A 15,614-nucleotide genomic window follows, 5' to 3' on the forward strand; every position below is an offset into this window, starting at 1 on the left:
CATAGACGTTTACTTGGTTTTAATCTGAACATCTGGACAGTGTGCTTGTTGTTGGTGGGTTTTTTTGTTTTTGTTTTTGTTTTTTTTTGCAGTTTTCCGGTGAAGCCCTATAAAGCTTGTAGTCATATTTGGGACGTGGCACTGCCCTGGGGAAGACCTTCATCAGTTCAGAGGTAAAGAACTGTTTTGGGCTTAACAATGACTTATTGTAGCAGCAAGGAAAGAATGTGACGGAAGGAGTGCTGTGGGGTGTGGCCAGGCAACAGCAGCCAGCCCTCTACCTGCTCAGGTGGTTTAGCTTTAAAGCAGCTGAAAAGAGAGTTCCTCAGACTAACACCTGCTGGAGCTCTGCGTGCTAGGTGGTAACCGAGAAAACTGGAAATATGTTTTGCTAAACGGAGGAGCTAAGAAACATTAGGGAAAGCAGAAATAAGGATGAAGAAGCATAATTCGGTTCAAGGAACTTTTAGCCGACTCTTTGGGAAAAAGCATGCCAGCAACAATTCCACCAGCTCTCTCTTTGTCACCAACCCTCCTTGGATCTTCACGCAAGAGATCAACTCTGACAGCCTGAAAACCTCAGGTCAGTATGGCTTCTTCGAGTTTTCAAGGGAGAGTGGGAAGGAAAAGGAGAATTGATTTGTACTTTAGCTGTGGACTTTCACTTGAACAGGCTCTGTACTGTAGAACTGATTCAGCTATTAGAACTTTTACTGGGATGGCAGTGGTGTGTACATGTTTAATTTGTACTCCAAGAGATCTATATTAAGCAACAATTCAGCTAGAAATCTACACTAAGTATTTGGTAAGAATGACTGGATGAAATGGAAACATGTTGTAACCTGTAAAACCAAGCGAGCAGCCTGGTTCCTTGCACCGTCTGAAATAATTAAACATAAGAATGAGTACAGCAGATTCCAATTGTAGCTCCTGTAAAAGCACTGTTTAAAGAGCAGAATGAGAAGCTGATTTCCTGAATCAATTTAATAAAATGTTTGTCATTTCATATGGGATTAGAATTGTTCTGATTGCAGCCATCAGGAGACCTTTAGATGGATATGTGCTAGTGGCCTCTGGTAATGACAGCAAAAGACTTGTTCTGTAGGTGGTAATTCTCTCTTGTAGCCTGTAATTGTGGTAAAATAGCCTTCAGGCTCTGATGGGTGGGTACTAACTCTGGATTCACTTGGAATGCAGAGTGTCCATGATATAGGATTAATCTGGAAAATTTAAGATCTCTTTCACCAAGTTAATCATGCAACACTTAATTGCTTCAGCTAGGAACTGTCCAGACAAATTGAATGCAAAGGCCAATGGAATAGATGGAAACTGCATATTAAAATTCTTCATGCCTTTAAAGGTTACCAAATTATGCAACTTGTGCCCATATGTTAGCTCCAGAGATAAAATGTTTTGCTTCCATAGTATACAGTATATACTGTGAGTATTTCAGTATCCAGGAATGTTGCTTCTTGTTTAGGGCTTCTGGTTCTGAGCTGCAAAAATTTGGACAATCATCAGATGGCAGCAAAGAGTTAGAGGTTTCTTTGCCACTTTCCTGATTTTTGCAGCCCAGATCTGAGAACCCCCTTTTTCTTTTTTCTTTTTTGGTCAAAAAAAGAGAGAAAGAAAGAGCAAACCCAATGAAATTAAAGAAATGGGAAATTTTATCCTTTGACTTATTACCTAATTAACTAAAATAGAGCTTGCTAATTACACACTTAAAACTATTTCAGTTTGAGATAATATCTGTTGACATTTGATCTATTCTAGGTATAACAGTTAGAGATATATGTTTTGAGATGTCCCGATTACATTCAGACATTCTTTCTTTGGTGGGCTGGTAAGCTGTCAAGATTGAATAGATGTGCATATTTTGACTGAAGAGCTAAGGAATTAAATTTACAAAGGACATCTTTGTTGCCATTCTTCACATTCCCTATCGGTAGTTCTTATTCCTGTCCAGATACACTTTCAACCCTCAGCCGTAAGGTATACATATGATAATATGTCTGTAAAAATGAAAACACAGTTGAATCATGAGAGGCTTTAGTATAACCTATAACTTTGAACAGCCTAGGGGGCAATGCAATGTCTAAGAGGAAGGACTTCTGACTGCTTGCCATGCAGCCTAATTATGGAATTAGTCCTGAAAAAATATTTAGAGGGCTCTGCTTCCTTCTTACACTTAATTTTTAACCCAGGATCCACTTTCCTGTGTCATTCCAAAATAAGCTCAAGAAGAAATGAGGAAGAGTGGATCAATGTTTGTTTTCATTCTTTGTTGCACAAATATCTAAAACTGGTTCCATGCTCTGTTTGTAATATATACAAAGCCGAGCAATCTGTCCGCTACACATGTTTCCATCTTGTGTCAAGATAATTCAGTCTATGCGATATCAAATCTTCCCTGTGCAAGGAAGAAGAGCAAAATGGAGTGAAATATAAATGTATCAATGCATAGATCAATGCACTCTTTTTCACAAAAGGGAATTATAGCTGCCACAGGGAAATGAGATTTAAAAAGGCAGTATCTAGGATGTGGCTCAATGTAAGCAAAATTGCTAACGTGATTTTAAGTTCATATCAAGGATGGAATAAACAAAGGAGTCCTAAAAATTATTCTACTTTAAATTTCTTTGTAAATATTTAAGAGACAGTTTTTGCTAACAAGATTTCTAGTTGTTTACCTGAGATCTTTGTGTTGATCTTAAAACAGAAGTGAACTTTTTTTTTTGCCAGCAAGGACCGTGTATAGTGTGGATAATGAGTTGAGCAAGTCTGTGTGCACTGGGCAAGGTTGACAAAGGGAATCAAATGTAATGCCTCCTTCCTATCTATCACATACAAAAATGCACAAAACATGCAGTTTGAGCTCTCTCTTTAGGGAGGTGAGGCAATAATACTCAGTTGGAAAAATAACAGCATCCCTCTTTTACCTTTTGCTTTTGAGTCCTATAAAGCCATTCATAGAAACATTGAAAATTGATGGCAGAGAAAGACTTAGTGGTCCATTGAGTCTGCCCTTTAGGTTTGGGTTTTTTTTTTCTGATTTATTTATTGTTTTTAATTGTTGTTGTTGTTTTAATTTTTGTCAGATGATGGCCATGTGTTTATCTCAAGAATGTTTAAACTCAGTTATTGATATCCTACTGCCTTTGCTGGAAGTCGGTTCCAAGCTTCCACTATTCTTTCTGAGAAGCAATACTTTCTAACATTACTTTGTCCTTCCTGCCAGCCTGAGGTTATGTCATGGGTATCCACAGATATGTATATGGTACATAGACTGACCTGCATGCCTTCAGCTGATCTGCTGGCTTAGCTATATTACTCCAATACTGGTATAGAAATAAAATTCAGTCGGTTGTTTTCTTGTATTTCCAATAATTGTCTCTGTATTCTTCTACTGCTAACATTGGACTGCACATCTTTTGAAAGAGAATATGTTATTGCTATATTTCTATGATCCCCTTTCCCAATTTGCATACTTTATTTGTCACGTTTCCTCAGCCAGTTCATATACCACTGAGAATTTCGAATTTGCATACTGAGGTTGAGGACATTTGCTCTATATGATATAACAATGCTCTGGTCCATCCATGCTTGTGATTAGCATGGAGTAGTGTGGAAAATTACATCCAAAGCTTTGGTGCTTTCTTTGAGAAAGCTACCTATCTGAGTTAAATGAATAGGTAAGCATAACACAGAAGATGCTCCATGCCTATATATTAAACAGCTCCTTGAATGAAATGTTTACAACATTTTTATGCTGCATGGACTAAAAAAATAGTTGAATTCAGCTTGAACCTCACCTTAGTTTTGCATAAATGAATTGCAAAGTAAACACAAGTTACCCAACTTGCAATGGGTGTGGACTTGTGGGTGTCACTGACTCAAAGATTTTTGGATCTAGTCTCTGGCCCTTCCCTCTCTCCTATACTTCCCTTAAAGCTATGGATGTATTCAGCATAAAATACAGCTACACCTCTCATGCGTAATGCAGAAAAATGACACAACAATGTTCTACATATCTGAAAAATATCCCTTACCTACCAAATTAATTATATAGCGATTAGGAAGATGTTGTCACTTTTGCAAAGACAACCCATCAGGAATGTCCAATTTTGTAAAAAGATCCTTGTAAGTTCTCGATTTAACTTTTCTTCCATCTTATCTCCATCTTATCTCTGAGAAACTAGTTGAAATATAGCCAAGTTTATCACTGATGAATTATTTCCACAAATGTTCCTGGGATGTAAACCATTCTGTTGGTTGGTGCAATGTGTCTCAAAGTTGTCAAGTTTGACATGTTTGGACTTCAATTCCTAGAACTCTGCCAGCATGCTTACTGGGGAATTTTAAAAGTTGACAAACTTCTTAAAGATGTCAAGTTTGAGAAACACTAATTTAGTGGTTAATTTTTAACCTTGACAGCACACTGAGGGGAAAACTGAGTTTTCATTTTACAATTTAATTCCAGTAGTATAAAATCCTGAACGTTTTGAACTGACTTGAATAAGTTTTGTAAGAATAACTGATAAATCCTCTTAACTACCAAATTCTATTTGTCCTTTTGCATTCCAAGTCAAATAAGCCCTCAAATGAGCCATTTAGGCAGCTCTGAATTTATATACACAGTACATCTATCTCCTAATACTCATCTTCGCTTGTGGGAGTTATTCTCATTGATTCCTTATTTACTGCTTTCATTCTGCATAACCTTAGAGTTAGAGGTTACAATTAGAGAGTTCTTTGGAAGATGTTGATAACGTATGGGATACAAACATTAGAATTCAAGATTGTTTCCCAACTAAATACTACTACCAATGAATCTAGAGCATTAGGCAAACACATGCACAGCATTTTCAGTGCCAATCACAACCAGAGGCTTACCTAATTAATGACAGATCTCAAAGTGTAGCATGGCTAGGAATTCTGAGAGCAGCCTACATTTATTTCCAACAAAGCTGGCTCCCTTTTAGCAAAAACTGATATAAGCTATATCATACCAAAAATTGTTAGAACCACAAGTCCATTCTGATACATTTGTATGAAATGAGATGATGCAATTCAACATTGTTGACTAAAAATCAGCAAATCACATATCTTAAATTAGGCTTTTGCTTTTAAATGTTCTTCTGAGTCTGGTGCAAGAATTATTTTTCATAATGATAAGAGGAAGAACAGTTACCAAAATGATGGCCATAGATACAGATTGTCCCACCTTCCCAAAGAGGTCAATCTCCACCTGTCAACTTTAAAAAAAAGTATAAAGAGACGGACAGCGTTTTTACTGCCTATAAATGAGCATGTCCTTGGAATTTATTGGAAATTTTGTTATATACTGTATTAAATAAATTATTTTTTGCAGTCCTTATAATAAATACTATTAATTAGAGCTTTGGGGTTCTTGTTCTTTGAGTTAAATGTTTCCTGGCTAAATTGTAAAGAGAAAAGTCTAACATCTGATTAAATTCATATAAAAGAGGCATATCTTTGTCATTCCAATATTTCATCTCAACCTCAAGAAGATGGCTTTAAAAAATCTCTAAAGAAGGCTGTTTGTGAATCCTTACTTTAAATAAAGATTAATTGACTTGAATTAATTGTGTTGCCATATTCGTGGTGCATTAATCCCCTAACAGTTTGATGTGCCTATTAATTTTTACTGCTTTACTGCTCTAAAAATGAAAAAAGGATCAAAAATTCCAGTTCTGAAATAAAATCATTACATCACCATCATAACAACTCTGCATCTTCTTGATCACTGAAAGAAATCTATTAAATGCTGTGCTCTCTGGGTGCAAAAATATTCTCTATCACCCCCTGTTTTATGCAAAGTAGACCAATCAACTGATGTTTGAAGAAATGAAGTTGCTTTATAGAAGTTAGAGCTGACGGGGATTCTTGCTTCTTTTCAGTGTAAGAACATTTCATAGTTTTGGCAGTCTTTGGGTGAGAGATTTACAGACTGTCTACAACCTCTAAGGTATACATAGTGTCCAAAACCAAAGAATAAACTAACTGACTTATCTCATGTTCTTCCATTTGAATAATCAGCTGACTAACAATATTGAACTTCGCCATGCCCATATTGCTGTCAAATTTTTACACAACATATTCTTTGGTTTACTGGAGTATTTTAATCTAATCTCTCAGATTTCTGGCCTTCTTATTCTTTGCTACCTGATAAGGAAGAGGTCTTCGAGACATTCTTATTTTAAATTATTATAACAAGGGGATATGTTTAGTTTAGCAAATCATAGGGGCAGATCAGCCTTCCTCAACCTGGTGCCTTGCAAATGTGTTTTGTAATCAGCATGCACAACTATCTTGGTTCAATAGAAGTTGTTGTCCAGTTCACCTTCAAGACACCAGATTGAGAATGACTAAAGTCTTCACGTGTGGGAAAATTCATTCCTTTTATATTTCTTTCTTCAACTTCTAACTCCAAATATCCTTTATTCCCATTTCAAATTCATCTTTTTCTTTGCCAGGTTTTATTTTGCATTCCTGGAATGAAAAGGCTCTCTTTCCAAAGTTTTTCTAGTCTGAATTCCTCTCAGAGAAATGTTGCAGTAAAAGCAGGCATTGAGCATCTTTAAATATATCATTGTATTATATATTTAGCAACCTTGTTTATGAATATATATACCATATTTTTCCAAAAATAAGACCTCCCCCGATAATAAGCCCTCCCCGAAAATAAATCCTCCCCAAAAATAAGCCCTCCCATGAAAATAAGCCCTCCCCAAAAATATTGGGGTGCAGCCAGTCACCACCATTTCCTCTGGTTAGGGAGACAGAGCTGGAAATCAGGTAAGATGGCAAGAGGAGCCCCTTCTTGCTCCACACACCAGAAAATAATAAGACCTCCCCAAAAATAAGGCCAAGCTCTTATTTCAGGGTTCAAAAAATATAAGACAGGATCTTATTTTCGGGGAAACATGGTATGTATGTATATATATATTTGTTTTCTGAGGTTTTCGCGGGTGTTTGTATGTAGGTCTTTGGTTATTCGGGTTTTCTCCCGCGTAAAATTGGAGGTTTCTTGGCAACATTTCGACGAAGTCTCATTCGTCATCTTCAGGCTGGTGTTCTCGGCTTCGTGCTTCTAGGAGCAATGTGTGTGATCGCAGCTGTTTCTTCCTTTTAACTGCCAGTGGAGGTGTGAACTGATTGGGTGGGAGCTCGGCTGTGTTCTGATTGGGCAGAGGTGTGTTCTGATTGGTTGGGGGTTTGGCTGTGCTCTGATTGGCTGGGTGTGTGTTTTGTTTAGGTGGGGGCTTGGTTGTGCTCGGGTCAGTCTGAGTAGCAGGGGGATTTGAGCTGGTGAGCTGTGTTGCTGTTGTTTGGCTAAACAACAGCAACAGCAACACAAACAACAGCAACACAGCTCACCAGCTCAAATTTGGCATCCTGTGGCTTCCTCAACTCCCCCCATTATTTGTGGATGCATTTCGATTTCCAAGATCATATGTATTCTAACTACTCAGAGTTAACCTTTTTAAAAAATCGTACAATTTGCATAGATACTGTCTTCCAGTAAATGAACAAACTGTGTTCAATGGCTGGTTACTTTAGACTAACTTAATCAGAGATGGGAACAGATTGGTAAATATAATTTGTGCCTGGCTTTCCCGGAGAACTATGAAGCTAGCTGTGGTTAATAAGTTGCAATACAGAAGCAATAAAGAAGTTACCTGAATAGAATCTATGTGGGCAGCGGAGATTGAATGATAGGCGAAGGAAAAAAAGCAGCTCCCATGGGGTGGGGATTGTTACACCTGGAAAATCTTTTGATTATGCAAGGAAGAGATAAGGAATGCCTTGTAGTATATGAAACATACAGATCTCCATGTACAATTAGTGCACTTAGTAAACTGAGTGTGAATCTAGTCTTAGATGTAGGCTGGACAATACACGTATTGCAAATGTAATGACTATTGACGGTGGTCTTGCCTTACAGGGCAATCCTATGCATGTTTGCTTACAAAGAAATCCCATCATAGGCCTTAATAATATGATGCAGGTAACCCTGAGGAATCCTCAACTTATAACCACAACTGAGCCCAAAATTCCTGTTGATAAATGAGACAGTCCTTAAGTGTGTTTTGCCTCATTTTACAACCTTTCTTGCCATAGTTGTTAAGTGAATCACGGCAGTTGTGAAGTTAGTAACACAGTTGTTAAGTGAATCTGGCCTCCCCACTGACTTTGTTCATCAGAAGGTCGCAAAAGGTGATCACATGACCCAATGACCACATGCAGGACACTGCAACCATCATAAATATGCCAAGCATCTGAATTTTGATCACATGACTGGGGATGCTACAAGGGTCATAAGCAGGGGTGAAATGCTCCTGATTCAGACTGGATCAGCCGATCCAGTAGCGATGGTGGCGGGTGGTTTGGAGAACTGGAAGCAAAAATCCTTGCCTCCCCCCCATGCCCAGCTGAGCCGCGTGATAATCAGAGGCTTTTTTTTTTTACTTTTAAAAACATTTTTTTCTACAACCTCTACATCTGAAAAAATGCTTTTAAAAATAAAAAAAAAGTCTCTGATGATCATGCGGTTCAGCTGGGATCGTCAGAGGCTTTTAAAAGCATTTTTTCTACAACCTCTTCAGCCGAACAGGTTGTAGAAAAAAAAATGCCTTTAAAAGCCTCTGACGATCCCAGCTGAGTTGCCTGATCTTCAGAGGCTTTTAAAAGCATTTTTTTCTGCAACCTCTTAAGGTTGTAGAAAAAATGCTTTTAAGAATAAAAAAAAAAAAGTTGGTCATGCCCACCCAATCACATTACCTCCACCACCACCAAGCCACCCCTACAGAACCGGTAGTAACAAATTTTACATTTCACCACTGGTCGTAAGTATGAAAAAAGATCATAAGTCACTTTTTTCAATGCTGTTGTAACTTTGAACTGTCACCAAATGAACTGTTGTAAGTTGAAGATTTCCCTCTTACACTGTCTTATTGCTGTGATATCACCCCCCTAGAGGATTCTAAAGCCCATTCTAGGATATATTTTCTGGTTTGGTAAAATTAGCTATTGTGTGGCAAGTTAGCAACTACGTATGATTTATTAGGCACAGCTTGGTTGTAAGCTGTGAGAAATGGACATCCAAATGAAAACTTGTCAAGCTTTTAGAAAATTTCCAAAAATAAATAAAGGAGGTGATGAACTGCAATTTGGGGATGTGTTGAAAGTATCATACAACCAACTCATTCCATGTCAGTTTGGGTTGACTGACTTCTTAGAATGCAGTTAATTTGGACAACTGTTTTGAAAATGTTTCTATTTTGGTTGTATATTTATTCTTTCTCAAATGTTTTGCATTATTTTTTGTGCCACTGAACCCTTCTTAATTTTAACTCTAGCACTGATTGTCCGATCTATATCAATAACTACTTAGATCCTAATATTTTCTGATATTAGGTGCAACTTGATACACAGCAATCCCAGAATTCCCTGTATGGAATAGCCACCCTGAGAATCCACCTTTAGAAAATATTAGAGAATTGTGACCCTTTGGATATTTCCTGACCAGATTCCTTAGTGCCTTTAACAGTAGCAGAGCTTCTTATGGTCTTGAAAAGCTCTTGAAAATTCAGGGAAATAGTCAGAGATGTATCTGCCTTGAAAGTAGCTCATAATGAATTGTCAAACATCAGGAGTTGACCACAGGAAATGTTTTATGACATTTTGTGTTATGTCATAAAAAGCTTCTTGATAATTTTATGTCGTAAAATGTTTTATAATAATCTTATGCCATAAAATGTTTAATAAAATTTGCCAAGTTTCAATTCCATGGGAATTGCCCTATGATACACCATTTTAATCTGTTAAAATTTACGGACATAAGAATTTTAGTAGTATATAGATGATTGTCAGGTATCAATAGACCCGTGATCGTGAACCTATGGCACGTGTACCAGAGGTGGCATGCAGCGCCCTCTCTATGGACACGGAAACCATCGCCCCAGTTCAGCTCTGCCACACATATGCAGTTACCTCCAGTTGGCCAGCTGGTCTTCGGGTCTCTGCCACCATGTGCGGAGGATGGAGCGCATGCAGCGGGAACACCTGCACATGCACGGGGAGAAGGGCACATGCAGGGGAAACATGTGTATGTGTGGGGGCGGGGCGCTTGCACCGGGCGCACACGCATTGCAGTTTGGGGGTTTGGGTACGCTTTGGGCACTCAGTCTCGAAAAGGTTAGCCATCATTGTAATAGACCATTAGAGCAACTGGCACTTAACTCTTTTTATCCTACCATTATCTATATTCCCTATCCTCTTCCTACCATTTCATCATTTTTATCATTTGCAGAAATTAGTATTTATTTTGAATTGAAAGGATCTTTCAAATGCTTTGCATTTCTGCTCTTTGTGAGTCTACCCTGTTAGCTTGCCCTTGCTATGAAATACTAAACTTAGTTTTGGATGGTAAGAAAACACTGGAACAGTGCCAGTTAAGATATCAGTTAAATGAGATTAAAATATATATCATTCATGAGAAAAGAATAATATTTTATACAAGAAATAAGGTGTTGATGGTGCTACAAATTGTTTGCTGGTTTTCAAAGCTTATTTTGGCTATCTAGATGGAAATTTGGTCCAAGAATTCATAAGTTAAAGGGAGAGATGAATTTAGTGTGTATGATCTTTATTGACATGACAACCCAGAAGAACAGGTATTTGAAGAATTTCAGGTGCATGCTCATTGTTATAGAAGAAATACTCAGATATGTATTTCCATAAGAAATACATTTCTTCCAGCTCTTTCCTAATTAGAAAGGGCTACATCTGCTAAACAGAATAAAACCAATTTTTGAGAGACAAGTAGAGACAAGTATTTTGCAGATGTTTCCACTTCTTTTGTATGTTTGTATAAGTGCGTGCAAATCATAACTTTTCCTATTTATATCATGACCCAGATGCTTAAAATGGGCGGAGCTTAAAATGGTGCAGTGGTGCTTTAATTTATCTGACAAAAACAGCAAGAGCATACAGATTTGCTGGTGGGTGGAGAGGGAGAGAAAGCACACATATGCAAATGCCCTTTATGTTATGAAATTATATTTAATTCTTTGTCTATTTCCGACTTTGAATCAATAATGGAATTGCAGTGGGCAAGGATTTTTCTGCTTCCTTTACTGCTGATCGTGCATACTCTGTATGTTTCCCTTCTTTTAATGTGCTTTAATGTTTACTTTCTTTGCAACAACTTCCTGCAGAGCTTTCCAACAGAGGTGGGGCTTATAGATTATGAGTGTGTCTGCTGATCATACTTGTTAATTCATGCTGTTCACCTGAGAAGCTTGTTAAAGTAAATTATGGGCTGTATTAACTACTGGAAAACACAGCTCAGAGAGGTATGATTATGTGGCAAGAATGTGAGGCTGGAAGCTAAGATGTCCACAGGTTCTGATTCGAGAATGTTCCAACATGATCAAGATTTCTTCCTTCCTGTTTTAATAGGCATTTAATTGTGTTTAGATCCTAATTGTCATTGCAAAAAACATCTGGAAAATGTGAGGTCTTGAGAATAAATATGATCTAATCTATATTATTGTCTTTCTGAACATGTTTTTTTCAGTCATTTTGAACATTCATGATGATGCTAGCAACAAGGTGATAATGTTCCCCAAACAATCCCTTTCTATGAAACAATAATTCACATCACACAGCTGTGTATACTAAATTGAAGTATACTTCAATAAAATATAAGTCTGAGGACACATAGTAAAAGAGAAAGAGCAAAAGGGCCTGTCTTTCAGAAAACTGGTAAAATACAAGAAGTTTGTCCTTGGCGTTATGTTGGTTCAGGACAGTCTACACCATTCGTTCTCATCTGTCAGGCCCAAACCCAAGAATGACATGTGGTCATTCTTCTAAGCTTAGTTCTTTATTGTTTAACACTGTAGACAAAATCTTGCCAGACTAAGGACTCTGCTATCTTCATCTGCAACAGAGGTCTTCAAACTTGGCAGCTTTAAGACTTGTGAACTTCAACTCCCAGAATTCTCCAGCCAGCATAGCTGCCAAGTTTGAAGACCTCTTATCTACAATATACATTGTGAACTATTAGGAAGGGGCTGACTTCATCCTCTTTCTCACATGATATCTGAGCTGAGTTGCCCCTTAGTCCTCTGAAATACACCATGTCCCTCCTGGGAGTCCACCTTCTTACTATAATCCATCACATTTTCTTAATTCCTATTCCTCATATTCCCACTTTTTGTTGCTGTTTAATTTTATTTTCCTCATATTTTGGGCCCTGTAGTTTTGGCTACAGAAAAATAGATAAATTTGAGAGCTGAAAAAGGAAAGAAAAATGGAATATTCTGGTTCCTGCAGTCTTTCCTCCATTTTGCTAACCTCTCCCTTGTGATTTCCTTCCCTTCTCCCTCAAGAATCATGAGCTTGCCTCATTTCAGGAGCATGTCAGTCCCTGCTGAGCTATTTTGGGATGTCCTCCCAAAGGCATTTTTTCTGAATATTTATCAGGTGATGGAGATTTCTACAAATCTTAGATTCCTGTCATGTCTTCAAAGTGGGCTGGGTCAAAACATAGACACCACAGAGTTTCCAGGAATGCTATTTTATTGTTGCAGTGTATAAATAACAGAATCTTGTCCAAGTTTCTCTCTGTCTCATCTTATACAAAACAAGAGTAAGTCGGGGTTATTTTGAGTTTCATACTTCCTTCTGTCTCGGTATTTCCAAGACCCCTTTTAATGCCTTGCTTATACTTTTCCTGAGGTCAGATTTAAATTCCTTTATATTTCTCATAGATTGTTCTAGGAAGGTATGCAAAAAGATAAGGGTGGCTTCTCCAAATCTTCAATATATTTATATTATTCAATTAGCACTATTAGTTTGGATATGTAACCAAGTGTAAAACAAAGGAAGAGATACTAAAATTTAGGTTGCTGATGTTTGATAGGTTAAACAAACTGGGCCAAGTAGCTGCCATCCAGATATACCAAACCTCCACCATCTAGACTAGTTTTCTTAACCTCAGCAAGTTTAAGATGCTGGCTAGATAATTTTGGGAAGTAGAAGTCGCTGTCTTAAAATTGCTGAAGTTTAGAACTCTGATCTAGAATGCCAACCCAATATGATCAAAGATTATGCTAGCATGGCATTCTAGAAGTTGTAATTCCAACCCACTTCATCTTCAGAGGTACCAGATTGTAAAAGGTTAATTTAAATCAACATTTAAATTTAATTTAAATGATAAAATATATCATTTACAAAAACATGTATATGTTTTTAATGTCTTTTTATGGGGCTATTTGAATAAACAGATTATATTAATTCATTATAAACTATGCAATCTAATACATATTAATTTGAAACTATTATTTATTTTAATGAAATAATTATGCACATGTAAAATTGTAGCCAAATAAGTAGTTAAAGTATCCCAATTTTAAAAATGCATTAATAGAACTTCTTATAAAATAGTAGGTGGCAAACCTAACTTTAAAATTTTCATTTCCTTGTTGGTTTTGCAGACAAATGAATTTGTCTTCTAAAGTAATGCCTACTGCTATTTATGTGCTAGGATCGTTTCAAAAAATTACATATATTTAAGTACACGGACATACATATTCAGAAATAGGCTTGGTTTACTCATTTGCAAATATAGAAACATATAACTGAATTAATCAATCTATTAAAAGGCTAAATCACATATATTAAGGCTATAAATATAGATTTTCTTGGAAATAAAGCCCTGAATTCTACTTGTAGACTTACACAGGATTATGGTTCCTTTAGTTAAAGTTCCTTGAGTAATTTAACAGATTTAAATCTGTATTTCTTCTGTCAAATTGTCAGCCAATTTTGAACTCCAGTTGAGAACTTAAGATGAGATACTATAGTGTAAAAATAGATCTAATTATTGTTTTTTAAAAAGGTACCAATTCAGGAGGAGAAGACCCTTTAAGGTGAAAACTAAGGAACTAAGGGCTAAATTATTTGGCAGAATATTAAAGACAAGTCTATTCTTTGATATGCTGTTACATTTTTATAATTGTGAATACTCTCGGTCCTGGTACCAAAACATAACTGCCTCTGATCCGCAGACTCTGAATTGCGTGCTGTACTGCTAAAAGTTTTGTGTATGTAACCTTTAACTGTGCAAAATAGTGCATCATAGGGCAAAACCTTTTCAATTAAGGTACCTAAATGAACTAATTTACACAATGCATCCAAAATCTGGGATCCATAACACCTGGGTAATTGAAATTTGGCAAATTTTGTAAAACATGTTATGACATAAAAATATTATAAAGCATTTTGTGACATATATGTGTGACATATGACATATTATGACATATGACAAGTGTCATAAAACATTTCCTCTGGTTAACTCCTGATATTTGACTGTGCTATACAGTTCAACATGGGCTACTTTCAAGGCAGATACATCTATGAATATCTCCCTGCATATTTTAAGAACCTTTCAAGTCCATTAGACGCTCTGCCATTATTGAAGGCATTGAGAAATCTGGTCAGGAAATATGTCTGAAATAATGATCCAAGGGGTTACAGGTTGTCTAGTTGTGTCAGGCATGAATAACCAGACCCATACATGAAGAATTCAAGCTAAGTATTTTATTAAGTTTTGCCTATCATACAAGAATCTCCTCAGTGTAAGAGATTGATGGAAGTTCTAAGGGGGATAAGTCGGTCCTAGCCCTTTTGTGGTTGTGCAGGGATTCCAGGCTAACTCCATACTTGATCCCTCCTCTCTGCTAGGCTGGGTGCTTTCCAGCAAGGAAATAGGATTCCCAAGCAATAGGAATCATTTCATCTATATGCCCAGTTCATCTTGAAATTGGTCTTCATGAGATATTACTATATTGGGATAATGGATTTATTTTATCCAGCGAATGAACCAGGGTGAGCATTTCCAGGAATTTATACGTATTGTTGTTGTGACTATGAAAGATTGCCTTCTAATTTTTACTGTTCTCCAATGCCTTACTTAGTAAACAAAATGAAACATCAAGATAAAGAGCAGGTCTCTTTCAGTGAAATCTCATCCTTTGAATGCACTGAATCCATATCTATGATCCTGCTTGATGTTTCCTTCAAAGACGCCAGACAAAAAGCACTATGGTGGATCCAGGTTGTAAACTTGCAGAACTGAAACACTGCCCTTCAGTGTTCTGAGCATAATTAAATGACCAAGATCTGTTGAGGTGATAAAAGCAGCTAAAGCACTTGCGTATGAGAAGAGAGTCCCTGTCTTTGGGATTCTGCATTATCAATGGAAGGATATAAAGGAAACACTGAACTTTGGGTTTGGGGAATGTGGTCAATAGCAGGTTGTTGCTTGTTCTTTGACACCACAGTTTGATTGGTTGATCTGCCAATACCTGTCAGATAAGATAATGGGTAAAAAGTGGCGGAGTCATCAGTAGGATTAGCTACTGATTAGAGCCGAGGTGGCGCAGTGGTTAGAATGCAGCACTGCAGGCTACTTCAGCTGACTGCTAGCTACAGTTCGGCAGTTCAAATCTCTCTGGCTAAAGGCTGACTCAGCCTTCCATCCTTCCGAGGTCGGTAAAATGAGGATTATTGGGGGCAAT

At 37.2% G+C, this 15,614-nt stretch overlaps 1 protein-coding gene across 1 annotated transcript in view; it reads left to right on the forward strand.

The window, feature by feature from the left end:
* The first annotated feature begins 435 nt into the window (after positions 1-435).
* CUNH6orf132 (chromosome unknown C6orf132 homolog) overlaps positions 436-15,614 on the forward strand; it is a 43,676-nt gene continuing 28,497 nt past the window's right edge. Inside the window, exon 1 of the mRNA XM_070939816.1 lies at positions 436-583. Within this exon, the coding sequence (XP_070795917.1) occupies positions 436-583 (148 nt within the window). The remainder of the gene's footprint in view (positions 584-15,614) is intronic.

This window comes from Pituophis catenifer, unplaced genomic scaffold (genome assembly GCF_029215685.1).
Source record: "Pituophis catenifer annectens isolate HBS135680 unplaced genomic scaffold, rPitCat1.0.hap2 SCAF_3, whole genome shotgun sequence".
In the NCBI taxonomy this organism is placed as follows: Eukaryota; Metazoa; Chordata; class Lepidosauria; order Squamata; family Colubridae; genus Pituophis; species Pituophis catenifer.